Source organism: Tasmannia lanceolata, unplaced genomic scaffold (genome assembly GCF_043159265.1).
Source record: "Tasmannia lanceolata isolate RefF3 unplaced genomic scaffold, GAP_Taslan_0.1 ptg000020l, whole genome shotgun sequence".
NCBI lineage: Eukaryota > Viridiplantae > Streptophyta > Magnoliopsida > Canellales > Winteraceae > Tasmannia > Tasmannia lanceolata.
In genome coordinates, this window is record NW_027518697.1 from 10,428,894 (window position 1) to 10,448,361 (window position 19,468).

General features: G+C 37.0%; 1 protein-coding gene across 3 annotated transcripts in view; it reads left to right on the plus strand.

Moving 5' to 3' along the window:
- Nucleotides 1–19,468, plus strand: part of ECA3 (endoplasmic reticulum-type calcium-transporting ATPase 3) — a 97,757-nt gene that overhangs the window by 8,829 nt on the left and 69,460 nt on the right. For all 3 annotated transcript variants that reach the window (XR_013237339.1, XM_077363734.1, XM_077363735.1), the window contains exons 5-13: nucleotides 4,537–4,673; nucleotides 9,936–10,010; nucleotides 10,501–10,546; nucleotides 11,314–11,373; nucleotides 11,506–11,586; nucleotides 12,427–12,512; nucleotides 14,685–14,786; nucleotides 15,100–15,153; nucleotides 16,853–16,954. Coding sequence is in view for 2 of the 3 variants with exons in the window: in XM_077363734.1 (XP_077219849.1) it covers nucleotides 4,537–4,673; nucleotides 9,936–10,010; nucleotides 10,501–10,546; nucleotides 11,314–11,373; nucleotides 11,506–11,586; nucleotides 12,427–12,512; nucleotides 14,685–14,786; nucleotides 15,100–15,153; nucleotides 16,853–16,954 (743 nt within the window). In the remaining variant the exon portion in view is untranslated. The remainder of the gene's footprint in view (nucleotides 1–4,536; nucleotides 4,674–9,935; nucleotides 10,011–10,500; nucleotides 10,547–11,313; nucleotides 11,374–11,505; nucleotides 11,587–12,426; nucleotides 12,513–14,684; nucleotides 14,787–15,099; nucleotides 15,154–16,852; nucleotides 16,955–19,468) is intronic.

Here is a 19,468-nt window from a genome sequence, read left to right on the forward strand (position 1 = left end):
ACAGCTTGATTTCGCAAACTTTTTAGAGGCGGTCACGGCTGATCTAACAACTCTGTCCCTAGCTAAGGAGTTTGAATTCTCATTAGCTGAGTGCCTAGCTTGTTCAAAAACCACATGATGGAAAGGGAAGACACTAGGTATTGTAGATTTGGTACCCAAATAATGTAGCGTAGACAAGGGAAAGGTATTGTCTTAGATTTTAGTCGACTAGGTTATGAAATAAAAAGATGGGTCAAGTGAATAGGTTATAAGGGCTGTAAGGTAGTAAAATAGGGTTAGAGAGGGCACAATCTAAAAACATATATTAGCAAAATAGGGTTGAAAGGGGACTGTTATGACAGATGTAAGCGATCCTGACAGATCTAAGATTTATGGTGAACCATGGCAGATCTTAAAAAAAAAAATCTTTGTCGTGGCTTGGGACCTAAGTTTCAGGTTTAAGGCAAGCCTGGATATATTGAGGATTGTTGTAGGTTTAGATTAAATGTTACAGGTTTTGGAAAATGGGCATTTCTTACACTCAATAGGAACTGATATAAGGGATGGTTGAATGTATGGACCGAGGAAATACTAAGGACTGATTCTAATAGATTAAAGATCTCTACAGTCTTGTGATTCAACTCTAGGGTCACAGTCAAATAACAGGTTGGGTAAGATGGCTGCTGGAATAATCTTGTTTAGAAAATAGTGTTTTTACAAAGGTTGAGGTCTGCAACAGACTTGGTTAAGGACTGATCTGTAGGGGTTTTCAACTGCAAGTTTCTAACAGGTGTCGATAAGTTAGTCTTAATAGGTTCTAAATTCATTGGAATCTATAATGCTCCCTTTGGTTGCCATTGGGTTTTTAATTTTCCAGGAAGTTTGTTGGAGAATAGCTGCCACATAGGACAAATTCCTCGTTTGGTTGCCAAAATAGATTTGGACTCCCCTTTTACTCCCTTGGATGTCTTCCATGTAATAATTGCTTGTCTGGTGACAGGGACTCCTTATCCCCTCCTTATGACTTTTAAACCAAATTATTCCAATAGCAATGACTTTTGGTTGAATTTTCTAGGGAATGGTGCTCTCTCTCCTTCTCTCTATTCCTTCTCTCTTTCTCCTCTCTCCCTATATTGGTAATGACACCCCTAGTTATTCTCCTACTCTCCGAGTATATACCGTGTAGCCAAACACTACTTACACTATTCTCCGAGGTAATTCTAGACAAATCAAAATGCTTGTCTCTGCCCTTTTGATTTCATATTCCACTACTCTCCAAGCCACCCCCGATCAACCTTGTTAACTTACCAACTTCTCCAAAAGCTTAAGCTGTTGGAGAAAGGCGTTATTTATCTTTTATACTTTAACACTCCCCCGCACATGTGGCCCACGTGGCACATGTGGTCCCACTTTGGGCCGACCATCGCATGTGGATTTTTGCTATCCGGGAGGTTTGAACTTGAGACCTTTGGCTTTGATACCATGTTAACTTACAAACTTCTCCAATAGCTTAAGCTGTTGGAGAAAGGCGTTATTTATCTTTTATACTTTAACACTCCCCCGCACGTGTGGCCCACTTGGCAAACACATGGCACATGTGGTCCCACTTAGGGCTGACCATTGTATGTGGATTTTCGCTATCCGGGAGGTTTGAACTCGAGACCTTTGGCTTTGATACCATGTTAACTTACCAACTTCTCCAATAGCTTAAGCTGTTGGAGAAAGGCGTTATTTATCTTTTATACTTTACCAAACCTAACGGAGCATAATAGGTTCAGAAAGCACATTTTTCAAGGGGTTAATGATTGTCGGGTTGCGTTCATGGTATATTCTTTTAGCTGGTAGGATTTCTGGGTAAGGTAAGGGTTTCTAGTATATTCGATAGCGTAAGGGAAAGGGTAGGTGCAGATATAGGTTACAATTTTGCAAGGAAAGGATATGGATGGACTGTTGGCAGTTGGGGGTGTGTGCTTGAACTGTTCGGTGTGGATTTAATTTATGATTGATTGGTTGGGGGGAAAAGGGATCGGCAGCTATGGTTTTGGATTTAAATGCTTGGGCAAGAGGTATGGTTTAAGACTGGATGTTGGTCGATGGATTAATTTTCAGATTTGGAAGCTTAGAAGAGAGACGGGGAGAGCAATGTAGAATAAAGGGTGGAGAGTGAGGAAGTAGAAGAGAAATAAGAGAAGGGAATAGGGAAAGAACTGAACTGAAATCATTCCAAGGTCCTCCTAGGCATCCCACCTAGGGTTTTGAATCATCACACCTCAGGCAAGAGCATCATACTCAAGCAAGAATTCAAGAACCTCAAATTTTTTTCTTTTTTTCAATATTCCATCCTCCAAAAGGTCCATCGGTCTTACAATCTATAGGCAAATCAAATCCCACAAAATATTAACTAGAATCCTAATCTTACTACACAATTGAAGCTGTCAACCACTTAAAATGTGCCATGTGGCATTGACTAACTCATACCCTATTACTAGGACTCTCAAAACTAAACAATACTAGGACTCTTATGACGCTAGATTGCATTCATATGGTTTATGGAAGAAAAAGAGAAGAAGATGAGAAGAGGAGAAAACAGAACAATATGATAGAAAGAGCCTAAGGAGTAAATCAGTGCCCCTTTGCCTCATATTAACCCACATAGGATGTATTGTTATGATGACAAAAATACCCTTAACGAGAGGCAAACGATAGAGAATAACATGCATACATAACTTACATAACAAATGTCCATGTGACCATGGTTTTTAATTTCGACCGAAATCTGAAATTTTGGACTGAAATTTCAGATTTCGGTCAGCACCTACACCGAAATCTGGAATACCTGAAACATTACTTTATTTCATCCGGAATTTCTAAATTTCGAGAAATTTAGTTTTTTCTGAATTTTAGTCCGAAATTTCAACCAAAAAATCTCAATTGTTTAGACTATATAATATTTTTCCAGAAATTCTGAGCGAAATTTCCAAAAAGTTCGGCTGAAATTTGGTATTAAATAAATTATTAATTTTTAATGGTGTGTCAGATTTCGGCCGAAATTTCGGTTTCGGTGAGGTCCGAAACTGGTACCGAAACCGAAATTTAAAACCATGCATGTAACACATGACAACACTCCCCCTCAGGCTAGGCTATACAAATTCAACAGGCCCATCTTGATATTCATAGCCTGAAGAAGAGAAGGCCCTATAGCCTTAGTAGAGATATTGACCAAATGATGTGGCTAGAAAAACTTTAGTAAGCATCAAGGATCCATGATGGATCATCTCCAAAGTGGGCATTCACTTCAATGTTGTTCATTCATTCATGAATAACATAGTTGGATGCAAAATGGATAACAGCTTTGTTGTCACTTGTCACAATGAAGTGGCATTGGACGAGAAGCCTAAGTCTCATATCAATCAATGACACCGTAGAAGCTCACATGAACCATGGGTTGCATCTCTGTACTATGCCTCACTACTAGAGCCAGAAACAATCTACTGTTTCTTGCTCTTCCTTGTCACTAAATTTCCTCCTAGGAAGGCAATATTCTGATGTGGAGCGACGGCCAGTAATCGATCCGGCTCAATCTGCATCTGTATAAGCAGAGATATCAAGGCGACCATGCAGATGATACACAAGTCTGCAACTGGGGTTAGACTTGATGAAGCAACAGATGGGATTCACAATATCAAGATGAGGAGAACGGTGAGCATGGTTGAACTGGCTAACCATCCTAACTGCGAAGGCTATATCAGATTGAGTAATAGTCATGCAAATAAGACGTCCAACCAGGCACTGGCACTCCTGAGGATCCGGAAGGAGATCATCTTCACTAGCATGAAGAGAGTGCTTTGGCTCCATGTGTCAGTATCCTTCAGGAGACCAAGGGCATACTTCCGTTGTGCAGAAAGATCCTTTTGCTAGATTGAGCAACCTCAAGAACCAGAAGGAACTTTATGCTGCCCACGTCTTTAACTTCAAAAATCCTACCAAGCTCTCCTTTCACATGGATAATAAAGGCGGTTCCCCCCATTGAGAAGAGGGTCATCCAATGTTTTGAAAATCGGAATTGAATTGTAAATCATAATAGGGGTTGAATAATATCGGATCGTAAATTGTGTCATAAATTGTATGATTCATTCACACACACACACAAATTATAAATAAGTTGGAGAATAGTAAAATAGTCAATATTATTTCATCTTAATTCATTAATTTAAATAGAAATTACCATGATTAGTTATTCAATATCATAATACGAATTATGCAGTACCATTCAAAAAAATAAAATACGAATTATGTAGTGCCTTCCCATGACATTGCATTATTTCTTGAATTTTGCCATATCAATTTATCATTGTCAGATATTATTGACTTCATCCATTGTATTTTTGTGCTGTGCAATTGATACATTTCTTCCATAATATTTTGTAGAGCTATGTTCATCTGTCAAATTTTTTTGTTGTTTTTTTGTAGAGCTATGTTAGTTTAGTGAATTGGTTGCCACTGACAAATAAAGTAATCTGTTTTTCCATCTGTGTCTTGATATTTTGTTTCATGCAGGCACTCCCTTTTGGAAATTAATTTTGAAGCAATTTGATGATTTGCTTGTTAAAATATTGATTGCGGCTGCCATTGTTTCATTCCTTTTGGCTTTGATTGATGGAGAAACAGGCCTAACTGCATTTTTGGAGCCTTCTGTAAGAAACTGATGATAATTTGCTGTTTTTGCTATGGATATTGCGTGCTTACATATTGAAGCAATCCACTCATGTTTTTGCAAGCATGCATGAATGCATATTCACTAGGGTCTAGGGTTCCATGACTAGTTATGATTTAAAATTTTGTCAACAATGATTGGGACTTATACATGGTAATCCCAGAAATATTTTAAAGAGTTTGCATTTTTACTTCCATTTTCTTTTTTGGTTAACATGTGGTGACATTGAACTCAATCGGAAAAGTTTCTTTTTTCCCAAAGCAGTTTTACTTTTAAGACATTATTATTGATCCAGACTGCATGTGCATGCATTATAAGCTTTTGCTGTTCATGATTCTGGTATTCTGGCTTATAACTGATTAAGACCTTGGTATTTAACACCAAATAACTTCGAAAAACTCTGGAGGGAGGGAGGGGGAGGGAGGGAGGGAGAGAGGGAGAGAGGGAGGGGTATCAATGAATTTTCATCGTTGGTCAGACCACCATGTGCTATGCTGATTAATGATGATTTTATGTTCTACAGATTCATAGATCTGTTACTAAATGACCATTTTATATGTCACATTGTTTGCTTGAATTGTAAAAATAACTGCTGACAAAGTACCCGTAGAGTTTATAAGTAACAAAAACTCTATAAATGACAATTGCAAAGCGAACTTTACCTTGTGACCACATAGAAGAATGACATGGGATCGATGACTCCAATCCTCTACCTTCTTCCCCTCTTTGAAATTCCCTTCTCATAAGTTAATTCATTACCAAAATCCCTCCTGTTTATGTGATTCAGGCCAACTGAGGAACGATCACCTTGGTGACTTGGGCTAGAAGATGAAAAGCAATTTTTGTACTGTCCTTCCATTATTTGATGAATACCCACACTTATTTGACATTTTTTTTTACCGTGGAGCATGATATTACGACTATTGTTTCATTTATCACTGTAATAGTACGCAGGAGAGCATTCGTACCTGTACTCGCTGTGTCCAAAGTCCAAACTCTCCAAAGTTTGAGTCGTATAATGGTCACCAATAAGACCTACGTGTTCTACACTGTCATCACCTACTTCATTGCTACACTGATCCTGGTCGTCATCATCATCATCGTGTGATACTGTTACCATCTCCCTGTACCATAATCCTCATTTAGACGGGTCTTCCTGTCATAATCTTCACTGTAATCATAAAAGCATGCACATGCTGCCCAGTCTTCACGACTACCACTACCACCACACATCACCTGTGCAACCGTATGGGTTGGCAATAGGGGTATAAAACATGTACATACTGCCCACAGTCTTCACCACCACCACACATCACTAATGCAAGCATATGAGTTTGCGATAGGGGTAGAACTGCTACTAGTATGACCTATTGCTTCATTATTTTATGTGGAAACAGGTTCAGCTTGCAGAACTTGGTTGATGACCTCTACCCAATTATCATCCAACTATGGGTTAATTGCAGATGGTGCTTTCACATCTTTCATTGCTTCCGCTAACCATATTCTTTGTTGACCATCCAAGCATGACTTTCCTTCTTCTAACTGCTAGTGCATGGATCATTCTCAGAAAATATATAACCCAAATTAGTTAGGCTGTTTTTTTTTGTTGCACCAATGAAGTATGTTAGTACCTTAACCTTCCAAACCCTTTTCATCCGCACCCAAAAGAATCTAAACTCGGGTTTAGAGGGTAAAATTTTCCCACCAAGCAATATTTGACAATTTCGTTAATTAGAGCTGTACATAATCATGTATTTCTAACATAAACCTTCAAGCTGACATTATTTCTTGAAACATAGCTTGTGAACAAGTGTCAAGTGATAGTATGAAGTAAGCCCCGTTGTGAGGAAATCTGCAAGTTGATTCTTGTTAGCAAGAATTGAGAAATGAATTCTCTACTTTTACATTTCTTTTTGAAAAAATGATAATCTATTTTGAGATGTTTAGTCCTATCATGAAATGCTGGATTCTGACAGTTTAATAGCACTTTGATTATCCAATGTAGTGTATGAGCATATGAGTTTTTTAAACCCGGAATTCATCTAGGGACTCGAGGCGGCACCTGAAATTTTATTAATGGGAAAAAGAATTACAAGAGGGGGACATACCACCTTACCTCAAAACCCAATGCAATAATGCAATTATTTACAATGTATGCTATGAATACCCAAAAAATACATCTTATAGCACCCCTAGTCAATCTAGGTAGATCCTTCCGTTGCCAGTATGTACGGATATCTCTTTCCTTGCAGGCAAAATTAGTAAGAGAATCTGCTATCTGGTTCGCCTCTCTAAATGGGTGAGTCAATCTTGGGTTTAGCTCTGAAGTAAGAGAGTGAAGTTCTTGCCAGTAGTATGGGGCCTATGGGCATCTAAGTTCAAATGAAGTTTTTGTAAGAGAACTTAGCTATGTGAGTTCAGCTGTAGTGCCAGCCATCGCCTTGTACTCAACCTCCACACTAGATCTTGCCACTATCCACTATTTTATACTACTCCATGAGATTATCCCTCCATTCACCAAAATATAATACCTGTCACTAATCTCCATGTTTGAATCTCCTACCCAATCTGCAATATAGTATCTTGTAACATCTCATTGTGATGACCCCCATAGTCCTTGGATAGGATAGAATGGAAGAAAATGATCCATGTAGATGAATCCAACTAGTGTCAGTATTAGACTTAGTCAATTTGAGCCGGGTAGACCCTTTCACCTTCTTCATGAAAATTTTCTACTAAAGGATTCATTAGCCAACCCCAACTAGTTTGGGACAAAGGCTTAGTTGAGTTGAGTTGACCCCCATAGAACAACCCGTGGTCTATCATGCCTCTAATGTTTTCATGATTCTTGTAGCTGCTTGCACGTGCTCATCTCTAGGATCATGAAGGCATTGACATACTTGATTTAGAGTGCAAATGATGTCTTGCTTGGTAAAAGTTATACACTGCAGGGTTCCCACCACACTCTAATAGACGTGGATCCTTGATCTTTTCAACATCCTTTGCTTTTGCCTTTTTTTTTTGAATGGTAGAAATTCATTAAATGAAAAACACAGACCGAGGTGGTCCACCAAAGAGTACTACTAGAATAAAGAGAAAAGAAGATATAGAAAAGAGAGGGAAAAAATAAAGGAAAACTAAACATCTTTTTTTTTTTGAGAAAATTAAACATCTCCATATCCAATTTTTGAACGTCCCATTCAAAAAATAAAAAATAAAAAAAATTGAACGCCCTCCCTAGCAAGCTTGTCAGCCATAGTGTTGGCAGATCTTCGAACATGATTGAAAATAATAGATGATCCGAGCACCCGATCAGAAATCTCATCAAAGAAAGAGGCAAATAACCACGGAGGGACTACCAATCCGCAGAGCCATCTAATGACGTTCTTGGAATCTCCTTCCACAATGACCTGATCCAAACATTCTAAGTGGTGGAGTGAAAGTGAAGTGGACCTTGAATTGAGGGTGTTTCGTTATCAAGGGAAAGTGAAAGTGAGAGCTGCCATTAAGAAAACAAGGGAGTGTGGGTATCGTCATTTCTTCTTAAAATACCACCAAACCCCAAACGTTTCCTTAGTTTTCGTTTGTCCATGAAAGCCCACTCCAAGTCGGACCCAAATTCGGTTTTCGTTTTTAAGGATCTGTTTGGATTCACTGCATGGACTCGGAGAATAGTGGAGTAAGTACTAAGTAGTCAACGGGGAGGAAACAAGCATTGGATTTGTCTTGGATTTTTTCTTTAGCATATTGATTTGTCTCAGAGTTGTTTGCGATATATATTTGATCTTGGTGCCCATGGAATCTTTCTAGTACCCAAAGCAAGGAACTATAAAAGACCCACTAGCCCTAGCATCCATCTTCTCGTTGCACTTAAGGTTCAAGACTTCGTGTCTTTGCATGGAGTGTGGTGATGTGGAAAATTAACATGTTCCATAGGCTGAAGAAAAGGTAGTTTGATCATGCTAATAGATGCATCAAATGTGATGGAAAGGAAAAATAGGTGATCATCTGTTTCTTCACGAAGGGGCCGGATATATTTTGAGCAAGTTTTTTTCATGGTTAAGGGTTGATTGGGTTCTCCTTTATACTTTGGGGTTCTAGTTAAGGGACTGGTTTTGCAAGTACCTTGGATGTATTTCCAGATTGTTTGGTCTGTGGTTCCCTTTGCAGTTGCTTGGTTGTTGTGGCTTAAAAGGGATTCTCGAACCTTTGAGGATAAGTATTCTACGCTCGTTTATATGGTGTTGAACATTAAGATTTCATTGGCAAGTTGGCATTTGGCCAGCGATGACTTTTAGGGCTACTCTTGCCAGGCTCTTTTCTCGAAATGGAAGGAGATTCTGCTGGAAAAGATTCTGAGTAGGAAATCCTAATCCAGATGGGACGTCTCCCTTCCTAATCATATCAAGTTAAATTTTGTTAGCTTTTTGTTTGGAAATCCTGGTCTAGCTGGAGTAGTTATTAGATCATAGTGTCTGATTGTCCATGTGGATTTTATGGGCGCGGAGGTTTGTGCTCTTCGTTTAGGAACTCACATTTTTAAATGGTAAATGGGTGGTGGTCTCGTGGTGGAACGTGATTCCTTCAATGCCTTCTCCTGAGCTAGGGGAGATCATTTGTCTGTGGAGGTTGACGACTTACATGGGTGAAATCTTAGATGGGTGGATTAACCATCTTTTCATCATGTTCCAGGAAGTGCCAACAAGTTGCGGATAAATTGGCTAAGATGGGTGTTTGTAGAAATTTATTCCATACAGAGCAACCTCTGCCTGCCAATGTAATTTGTTATATTCCTTCTTTTTATGTTTTGATAGTTGCTTTTTTTTTAAAAAGGTTGATAACTATGCTGTTCTAGTTTACTTTTATTATGATTAGTTGGAGTGGGGTAAAGCTGACCACACACTGCAATTTATCGTAAGGATTTGCTTATCTCTATGCTCATTATCCATACGTTTTATTCCAACTCCCATTTACGTGGTTTCACTACCAGTTTGGCTTCTGCTTATTATGGAGTTAGTACATTGGCTTAATTTGGATCTTCTACAGTTTTGACTAAGTGCATTTTAGACTTAATTATCTTTTAGACAAGTTTTGACTGTACAAGTGAATTTTACTAGCAGTTTGACAGTATAAGTGAATTTTAGACTGATTATGTCTTAGACAGGTGCCTAGGAATTATGCTTGCCCTTTTCAACGACCTATTATTCTCATATACGGTCATACTTCGATTATTTATTTTCAGGTCATCTTGATGATCTTGGCAGCAAATGCAGCTGTAGGTATAATTACAGAAACAAATGCTGAAAAGGCTCTTGAGGTATGTTCTTCAATTGTCTTTTTAGGAGCCTATTATTTCATACAAGACCATGGATTTAAATTTTGGTTTCGGTCCCAATTTTGGCCTTAACCGAAACTGAAATTTTGGCCGGAATCCGGAAATTTCGGCCGAAATCCAGTAAAATAATAATAATAATTAAGTAATCATGGCCAAAATTTCGGTGATTTCGTCTGAAATTTTGTAAAAAAAAAACTATTTAAAAAAAAATTGAATATATCAAATTTTGGAAATCCGAAATTTTGGATTTCGTGCAAATTTCGGTTGTTTCGGTCCCAACCGAAATCCGAAATTTCGGACGAAATTTAAAACTATGTATAAAACTACACTGTACTTCCTCATATACCTCTCAGTTACATCTAAGTTGTGACCAGTTGCTTATATCTTTTACATACATCTAGTTGCTACTATTGACAGTTATTAAATCTTTTGATAGAATAGCTTATTTTGTTATTTGATGTAACCACTGTAGGAGTTACGAGCATACCAAGCTGACGTTGCAACTGTGCTGCGAAATGGTAAACAAGTTTTCTAATAAATTTGTATGCATAGCTTGCTCATTTATATTGGAGCGACTGCAGTATGGTTTATGAATTTCATTTCAATAGTTATAATTCTTGTGAGAAATTTTCTACAGAGTTTTACTTCGATCTAAAAATCCATTAGGCCATGAGAGATGTAGGTTAAGAAATGTTTTCCTTTAGGGATTTAATAGGGTCCATCGCAAAAGGCATTTCGCAGCTGGTCTGTCGCATGTCAGACCAGCCACCTCATGAATGAAGAAAACAGATTTTGTCTCCATTCAGGAGGTGGGTGGTCTGACATGTGACAGACCACCCGCGAAATGCCTTTTGCGATGGGCGCTAGCAATTCCCTTTCCTTTATGATTTATTTGTCTTTTTATGTACATTTTTTACTGTTCAATTGAATGGAATTCACATTGAGAAGCAGGAGTGAAGAATCAATTTTAAGTCTGTGTGAGAAAACAGAAAACTAAACAAAATCGAACATCTGAAAATCCTAGTGAAACTCTAAAGATGGCTATCACATTGAAGATTGAGTTAGCTTCTTGATGAATATGGACAGCACCTGGAAAACATAGACAAAATATTTTTGTTTGTGTTCTGGTAATTACTTTCTTTTGTGTTGTACTAATTTCGCGGTACAAGGTTTCACAATGTTTGATTTGAATTGTCCCTTTGATACTGCCAAGATATTTAGTCACTGGGGAAAGAAAACTTCAGTGCGTATTTGTTTCCATATATAAAATTGACAATCCTTGCAGGATGCTTCTCAATAATACCTGCCACGGACCTTGTGCCTGGGGATATTGTCGAAGTTGGAGGTACTACCCATCACATGTAACCAGAAAATGTTTTTTCTGACATTTAAATTGGGTTATTCCTCTTAAATGGTCCAGTCATTAGAAAGATCATATGATTGTTTTCTTTGTTGTTCTTGCTTCCATGTGGAATAGTGGGCTGCAAAGTTCCTGCAGATATGAGGATGGTTGAGATGATAAGTAATCAGTTACGGGTTGATCAAGCAATACTTACTGGTATACGTTTCCTTGTTCTGGTTTTAGTTTGCATGTTCAAGCACAGAGATTCATCATTTGCTTTCCAGTTTATTTTTATTTATTTTTGAATAGTTTCCAGTTTATTTTTAATAAAAAAACATATCTTTAAGTTTTTTGTTGTTCTTTAATGCTTAGCTTTAAGGAAATTTTGTTTAGAGCTCCCATCATATTACAGATAGGGCTTGCTTCATCTCTCCTCATTTTCACGGATTTGTTGAAACTTAAGATTAGGATAAGTTCAATGTACAATTGATTTTGTATTGATAATGGTAACAGGTAGCAATTTTGAAATCTACATAATATATTTGCTTGTAGGGCTTCTTATCATATGCTATTGCCATTGATGCGACGTTTAGGTCAATGGTAACAGTGATGCAAGTTTCTTCAATGAGCTTTACATATTACATTGGTCATGCCATATGGCTATTTATGGCATTATGTGTTTTTGTGAAATTGTAGCTCCCAAGTTAGGTTCTTGGATAATTTCTCATTTGTTTATTTGTCATATTTCCTATGGTACAACATGTGCATGCATGTGATTTCATTAAAACACATACTTGTGCTCATTTATGTGTATTTGTGCGTCATATACACATTTATTTGTATTAGTAGTCAGTTTTGTATGATTCGTTGTCATGGCAACCGTGTGTCATATAATGTCGTTTTTGTATTAGGTTGCAAATTATTGTTTCATATGCAAAACTACATTTTATGGCATAAAAGGTTGATTGTATTTGTCCATTTTTCTCCTTCTATGATGAAGCCTATTTTGTTACATATGTGCATATTTTTAAAAATCAATTTGTTTTATGATGGTAGGTGAGAGCTGCTCTGTGGCGAAAGAACTTGAATCTACTTCAGCAACAAAAGCCGTGTATCAAGATAAGACAAACATCCTCTTCTCGGTATGATTTTTAGTGTTAGACTTGTCTCAAAATGGAACCAAGTCTCTTTGATTTGTAAAATTGTTTTCTTTAATTGATTCCATTGTTCTAGATATGGATATGGCTTTTTTTTTTGAATCAATAAATATGGATATGGCTAGTCATGGCACACTAGGGAGAGCGACAACAATGCTGTAGTATTACACCTTTTTACCTGTTAGATAAAAAAATGTTTACACTATTTTGAAGAAAAATCTTGGAAATGTCGAAAAAATCGCAGCGGTGAATGTTGAGTCCACTGAGTTTTGGGTGCATTCCTTCCAGATTCTATTGCTGTTGTAGAAGCTCCAGTATAAGGTTTATTTGTGGAAGAGATTGTAGGGCTGTGGAGTATATTTATTGATTAGGGATATTCACCCATTTCTTTGATTTGGTAGCCTACAAAAGATTATTTTCTGATATACAATTTTTACATTTGCTTTGGACCGTTTCACTTTGAAAGTTCAAGGCATTTCATTTCCCAATTATAGGGGACACATGCATCCTATCTGCTTCCTCTTAATTAAGAGTAAGTTTCCTACGTAGGTGATTATTCTTTTTCCTAAAGGGGTGTTTTCCCATATGATAATGTCTAAGGAGTGTATTTAAAATTTTAAAAAATCATTTTAAGTTTCAAATAAAACTTACACGGACATTTTCCCAAAAACTTGACATTAAGTCTACATGAAAAAACATGTAAAACTATAAATCAACAGAACTTGTAATTCTAATCAGTTGCGTAGTCTTCTTTACTACTTGTAATTCTAACCTATATTTACCCTTCGCTTCCATTGAGGCTTAGTAGCTGCTTCATGTTGACTTTTGATGATGCTTCAACACATTTGCTCTTCACTTAGCTCTTTTTGCTTCCTGCATTTTCTCTTGTTTAGACCTCTCGCTTCCTGCTTCCCGCTTCGCTTCTCACGCTTGCTTCCCACTCTAATAACTATGATTTAGGTATTTGATATCCAGTGGGGCACGAAGACTATTGCTTATTGTCAAGCCATTCGGAGCATTGCCTATCCAATTTTTTTCATATATATTCCATCATTTTTTGAATGAGTTTTTCTTTTTTCTATCCAAATTATTTCTCAACTCATAAAGAAACATTACCATGTCTCATCGAATGTTAGTATACTCTTGGTTTCTGTTTTTGTCCAAAGATACGAATTGTGCTAGTTGGATCAGCCAGCTTGGATGAGAATTTTTATGTTTATTTCATGACTACTAAATTTTAAAATATTCTAAAGCTTCACATTTTGTTGTGATTTTTTTTAAAGATATTTTAGTACAAAAAGTTCACAAATAACTGAAAAATCAAGAATTTTACTTAACTACCAATTTTTCCGACTGAATTACGTATGTCATGAGTAATTCAAATATCTCAGAAGAATTCCAAAAAAAAAAAAAAACATAAATCATATGGTGTGTGAGGGGAGTTGAACTGAAACCATCCTTCATATGATAATGTATTTACTTAACCGACGAGCTACGGAATTCAATTGCGTAGTTGATAGAGTATATATACGTGTGTTAAAAAAAAAAGAAGAAGTGCGCGCGCGCGTGTTTGTTAGGGGGGTGGGGTGGGGGGGTCACACACATCCTGGGTGTATCGTATTACAATGCTTTCTAGTTTCTATCGTAGATATAAGCTTGGGCATGATTGATCTACGCCATTCCTGCTGTAGACCTCGCCTTAGATAGTTCAATGCCCGACAAGTGTTATGATTGGATGATCCTAAGTATCTCATCAAGATCCAATAAAAATATAATATTAAATATGAATGTACAACAGTCGAGATTCAGTGACTGATAAGGACACTGAAAACAGGGTTAAAGTGGTTTATTTTGGGCTACAGCCTTAGGTGAAACCTACCACATTAATGATTTAATGCTTCTTCTCAATCAAGGTGTGTCTTATGTTTTTGACAGGTCTAGGGAGCATCTATCTATCTATCTATTTATATATATGAGGGATGTGTTTTGATTTGACAACCCACGAGTTTTCCAATTTTTTTTTATCAAACTATTCCTGATTTTTTTCAAGCATGAGGCTCACTGAATTAGTCCTGCAATTGACTTTGGTGACCATGATTTATACTAGCACTAGTCACATCCTATAATTTTAATTACCGTATTTCTGCTAACTGTTAGGGGACAGTTGTGGTGGCGGGTAGGGCAAGAGCTGTTGTCACTGGAGTAGGCTCTAACACTGCAATGGGTAGTATACGTGATGCAATGTTAAGAACAGAGGATGTAAGTACTTCATGATTACTGTTTGTGCAAAATTTGACTTCCTTGCAATTTTTTAATTTTTTTTTAATTTTTTGACTTACTTGCATTCATCTTTTTCAGAAGTTCATGCACACTTTATTTTTTTTCTTTTTTAATGACACTATTGATTGTTTTGAATGATTTGAATGACGACTTTATTTTTTTAATTTGTTGAATCTCTTCTCCTGTTTGTAATTATTTCATTTGTGATCTTGATAATGTTGCATTTATGTGAATCAAAGTAATGCTTGTGATATTTATTGATGATATATTTAATTTCATTTTGAAACTGCAGGAAGTGACACCTTTAAAAAAGAAGCTTGATGAATTTGGCACTTTTTTGGCGAAGGTGACCTCCACTATCTTGCCATCATACGCTTATTTTCTTCATCATTTAACAATTGGTTGAACTTTTAAAAAAAAAATGTAGTTTAAAATTTTTAGAGTTGCAAAATTGTCGTAGTTTCTCCTTAGAAGCATGAAGCGGGTGCGGGTGCGAGGGCGGAGGCGGGAGCGGGGTCGGGGAAGCGTGGGGTCTAGAAGAGTCTAAGTTTGGGAGCGCCATGGGAGCGTGTATGTAATAGTTTATTTATATATCTTCCAAAATCCAATTACATCAAAAAAATAGTTTCTACCCATTTTCATACGTATATTCAAAATTTTAATACGTCTAAAACCTAATTTCTAACCATCTTCACCATCTTCATTTGCGTGCACTTGTTCCTCGTGGCTTCTGAAGATACACAAGCCTTTGTACTTGCTCTAATGAAGTACTTTGAAGAGTTGGAGGAGTTTGATGTAGGGAAGTTGATGATGGCGGGACTTATAGAGTAATAGAAGCAGGCTGGGAGTGTCATTAGAGCAGTTCTCGTCTATCTGGGGTCGCGCTCCCTGGAAGCTCCTTCCTAAGGAGCGCTGAATCGAGGTTCCGAGGTGGGAGCGGCACCTTGAGAGAAGGTTCCGGTTTCTCGCATGAACTATGTTGGTGCAACAGGATTAGACCCTTGAACAGAGAGGAGGCGGTTCTTTAAAAGACAGAAACTGGAGCTGTTTGGGAGTGTGTGTGCACATCAAAATATATGTACATTAAAACGCGAGGGCATAATTCTTTAGAAATTGGAATTATCTGGTGGATTTAGAAATGAATAATGATATGGATTTGTTCTAAAAGACATTTAGTTCCAATGATACCTAGATTGCACAAATTGAACAGCTACTATGGAGTGGAATGTGTACATAAATACGATAATAATGGAGGCATTACAGAAAACACGATAGTTAAAGTTAGCAGAGAAATTTTCCTTTCTTTGTACACATAATAAAGTATACTTAATGAAGAAAAGCTCGGGACCTCAGGCATGTTACTCATATGCATCTCATGTAAGTCCAAAGTTTTATGTAAATAGTGATGAGAAAAGGTTTGTCAGTAAGATTGAATTTTGATGTGGGACCATCTGCAGAAGAGCAAAGTAGGTTGTAAATTGCAAATAAAAAGAGTCCTCTTTCATCGACCTTAATTGGATGCTTGCATTTCCATCTACGCAAGCTAGCTACTCGCTGCTTCCTTTGATTAAAGAATCTGGCCTGCATTTCCCAGTAGTTTTAAAACCTTGCTGTTTTATTGTCTTTCTGAAAGGCCTCTTGTTGGCTAGACTTTCCTTTGGTCAGAGAACTGGACTTATATTTTTTATAGTTGTTGTTAATGTTGGATTCTATCTGCATTATGCATTGACCCTTCATTAATCAATATTTGAAATCAAAAGACCGAATCAGCCAGGTATCTATATTCCATGAGTTTTTCCATTTACCTAGGAGAATCATAGATGGAAATTGAAAGACGGATTTTTTGTCAATATTCGAGTTTTAGGACATTATTTCATTTGATGTTCGACGTTGGTATGAGATTTTTGGTTTAAGCACTCTCAACAGTTTTTTGTTATCTCTGTCCCACGTGTTGTGGCAATATATTTTCTCACTCCAATATACTAATTTTGTTAAGAGCTCTTCATTGCTTGTGTCTTTTTCTAAATTTTCTTTTTTGTCTTTAGGTGATTGCAGGGATTTGTATTCTGGTGTGGGTTGTCAACATTGGGCATTTTCATGATCCATCTCATGGTGGCTTCATGAGAGGAGCAATCCATTACTTCAAGGTATTCAATCATGGATTAGTTCAATTATATCTTTTGTATGCTCACTTCCATAAAAAAAATTAATACCTTCAAATGGGATACTTTATTTATTTATTTGTGTATGCTGTTTGTATGAATTTTCATTTTCTTCTTGAAGATACATGTTCTATTTTCTATACAACATCAGAAATAGCTCATTTGAGCATTTCTTATTTTGCTCTAACAGTGCAGAGATCCCCTTTTTATATGATTAACTTATATCTTCTATATATTTTTTAATTTTGTATATTTGCCTAAAAGAGCTGGATATAACTGAGATGTAGGCAGTGTATGCTATCCAATATTTATCCATTCGAACCACGTTACCTCCATTGCCTCTTCGACTATAGTAAAAGTACTCTCAACACTTGTAAGACAATGTTTTGATTTGCAAAATGGTGAGCTCCACCAGGGAGAATAGAATGGTGAGCCCCACCCAACTCCAAGCCAGAATACTCAATGACTTCTCAATAAAAAAGACAGCAAATCTTCACACTTTCACCAGGATCCTCCTACCAAATAGTTCATCGCTGGGATCCCTCCTACTAAATAGTTCAAAGAGTTCAATTCAAGCATCACTACACTAAATAAAGCTGAAGGAGTCTAAAGTACATGAACTTCAATTCATTTAATATATAGTCGTGACAAAAGAACTGTAATTCTCACCATAAATAATTGCACTTCTCACACTTCCACAGGGATCCTTCTATCAAATAGTTCAAAAATTTCAACTCAAGCATCACTAATTAAAGTTGAAGGAGTTTACAGTAAGAAAACAATAATTTGAAAGCTCACCTCCCCTTAAAAGCATCCATCTCCCAAAAATTGGTACAGAAAATATGATTCAAGAGAGTTCTCTTCCTGCCCAAGAAAATTGTAACAGGTGTTATGAAACTTTTTTCTCTATTTGATTGGTTGTGAGATCATGTCCCATTGAACTCTAGGTCCAGGACAACACTTTAACTTGAAATCACATAACATCAGTTCAAGTATTCTGTGATTAAGCTGCTATTGCAACAAAGTTTCAATGATGTTCTAATCGCTTAAAAAGAAGTGAACTCAAGGGAACGACCAGATCCCTCAATTGAAGAGGGTAAGTCCAAAAAGGAAAATGGAATCCACATGAATGGATAATTTGAACCGTTCATTTTTTAGCCTCATCAAAAATAGGCTGTACCTTAACATATGGTCTGTTAAAGATATCCTAAATCTTTTGATTTGAAGATTATGTGCCCTAAAATGTGGGTGGATGGATGTCCGATTTGAAGAGTTTTCACTACAATGACATCCAAAAATTGTGATGCACATATTTTCTAATCTTATTTTTTAGGATCATCTAGTGGCCCTCAATTATGGGGCATAGCCTAATCTATGATGGGCGCCCAAAAATTAATGGGCTATTCACATTTTATCAAAAGAATCAGGAAATAAATAAGGTACATTCCAACATGTAATTCTCATTCAGTGCTTAGTCTCCTCCTTGGCTTGCAAACTCAAGAAGACTATAGCCAAAAGCTCACACAGGTAAACCTACAACTCATTATAAGAACAGCCCAACCCATCTTATCTCCAAAAATGGTAGCCAAATTTATGCTATGTTTTTATGACTTACAATAATTGTGTTAAATAAACCTTGGTCATTGACTTTTGCAAGGAAATGACAAAAGTACAACTGATAAAAACCTGAACTTTTGCAAAAAAATGACAAAACTAGAACTGGTAAAAAAACTGAACTATATTTATACATGAAGATACATTGCATGAAACCAAAGGCATCTACCAGTGGTTTTTATCTGACTGCCAGTGGGCATGATGGGGCTCCCTTACATGAAATTAATGGCGTAGAAAACCCAAAGCAGATGACATGTGCTTTCTGTTAGAAAGAAACATTGAATTTAAATATTTTGACACAGGAATAAAGATAGAAACGAAGTCTAAAGATAGGGAGTCGTAAAATTTTAGGATCAATCCCTTCCCAAAAATGTATCAGAAGCCAAGAATAAGGGTTTGTGGAGATTTTGAAGCAGCAGAAGAAATCTAGATAACAAAGAGGAAAGAATGATCCTGGAGCGTTATTTGGTTTTTTTTACCTCACAGAGCGTGAGATCGGTGGCCATCGATGAAGGGGCCTGGGGGATGTGGCTAGGTGTCATTTTCTGCAGCGGACTCAGGGCCGAGAAGGGCATGAACCCAAGCTACTGCTGCCTAATCCAATGTCTGCTTGGGGCATGCTTCTGAAACTTCCGATCTCTCTTTTTTTTACTATGTTAGCTGTATGCAGTCCTAATATAAAACAGAACAAAGAAAAAGATTTTATGGTTCAAAAAAAAAAAGGAAGAAAGAAAAAGAGCTACTTTATTGGAGAAAGAAAGAATAGGAGAATGCAATGGATAGACAACCTATGGTTTGATCTAATGTTCCAAAAGGAAGAAGATGCACAGCTTTATCGACTTCCACTTTAATTTCCAGACTGGATTTGAAGAAATCTGCCCCCCT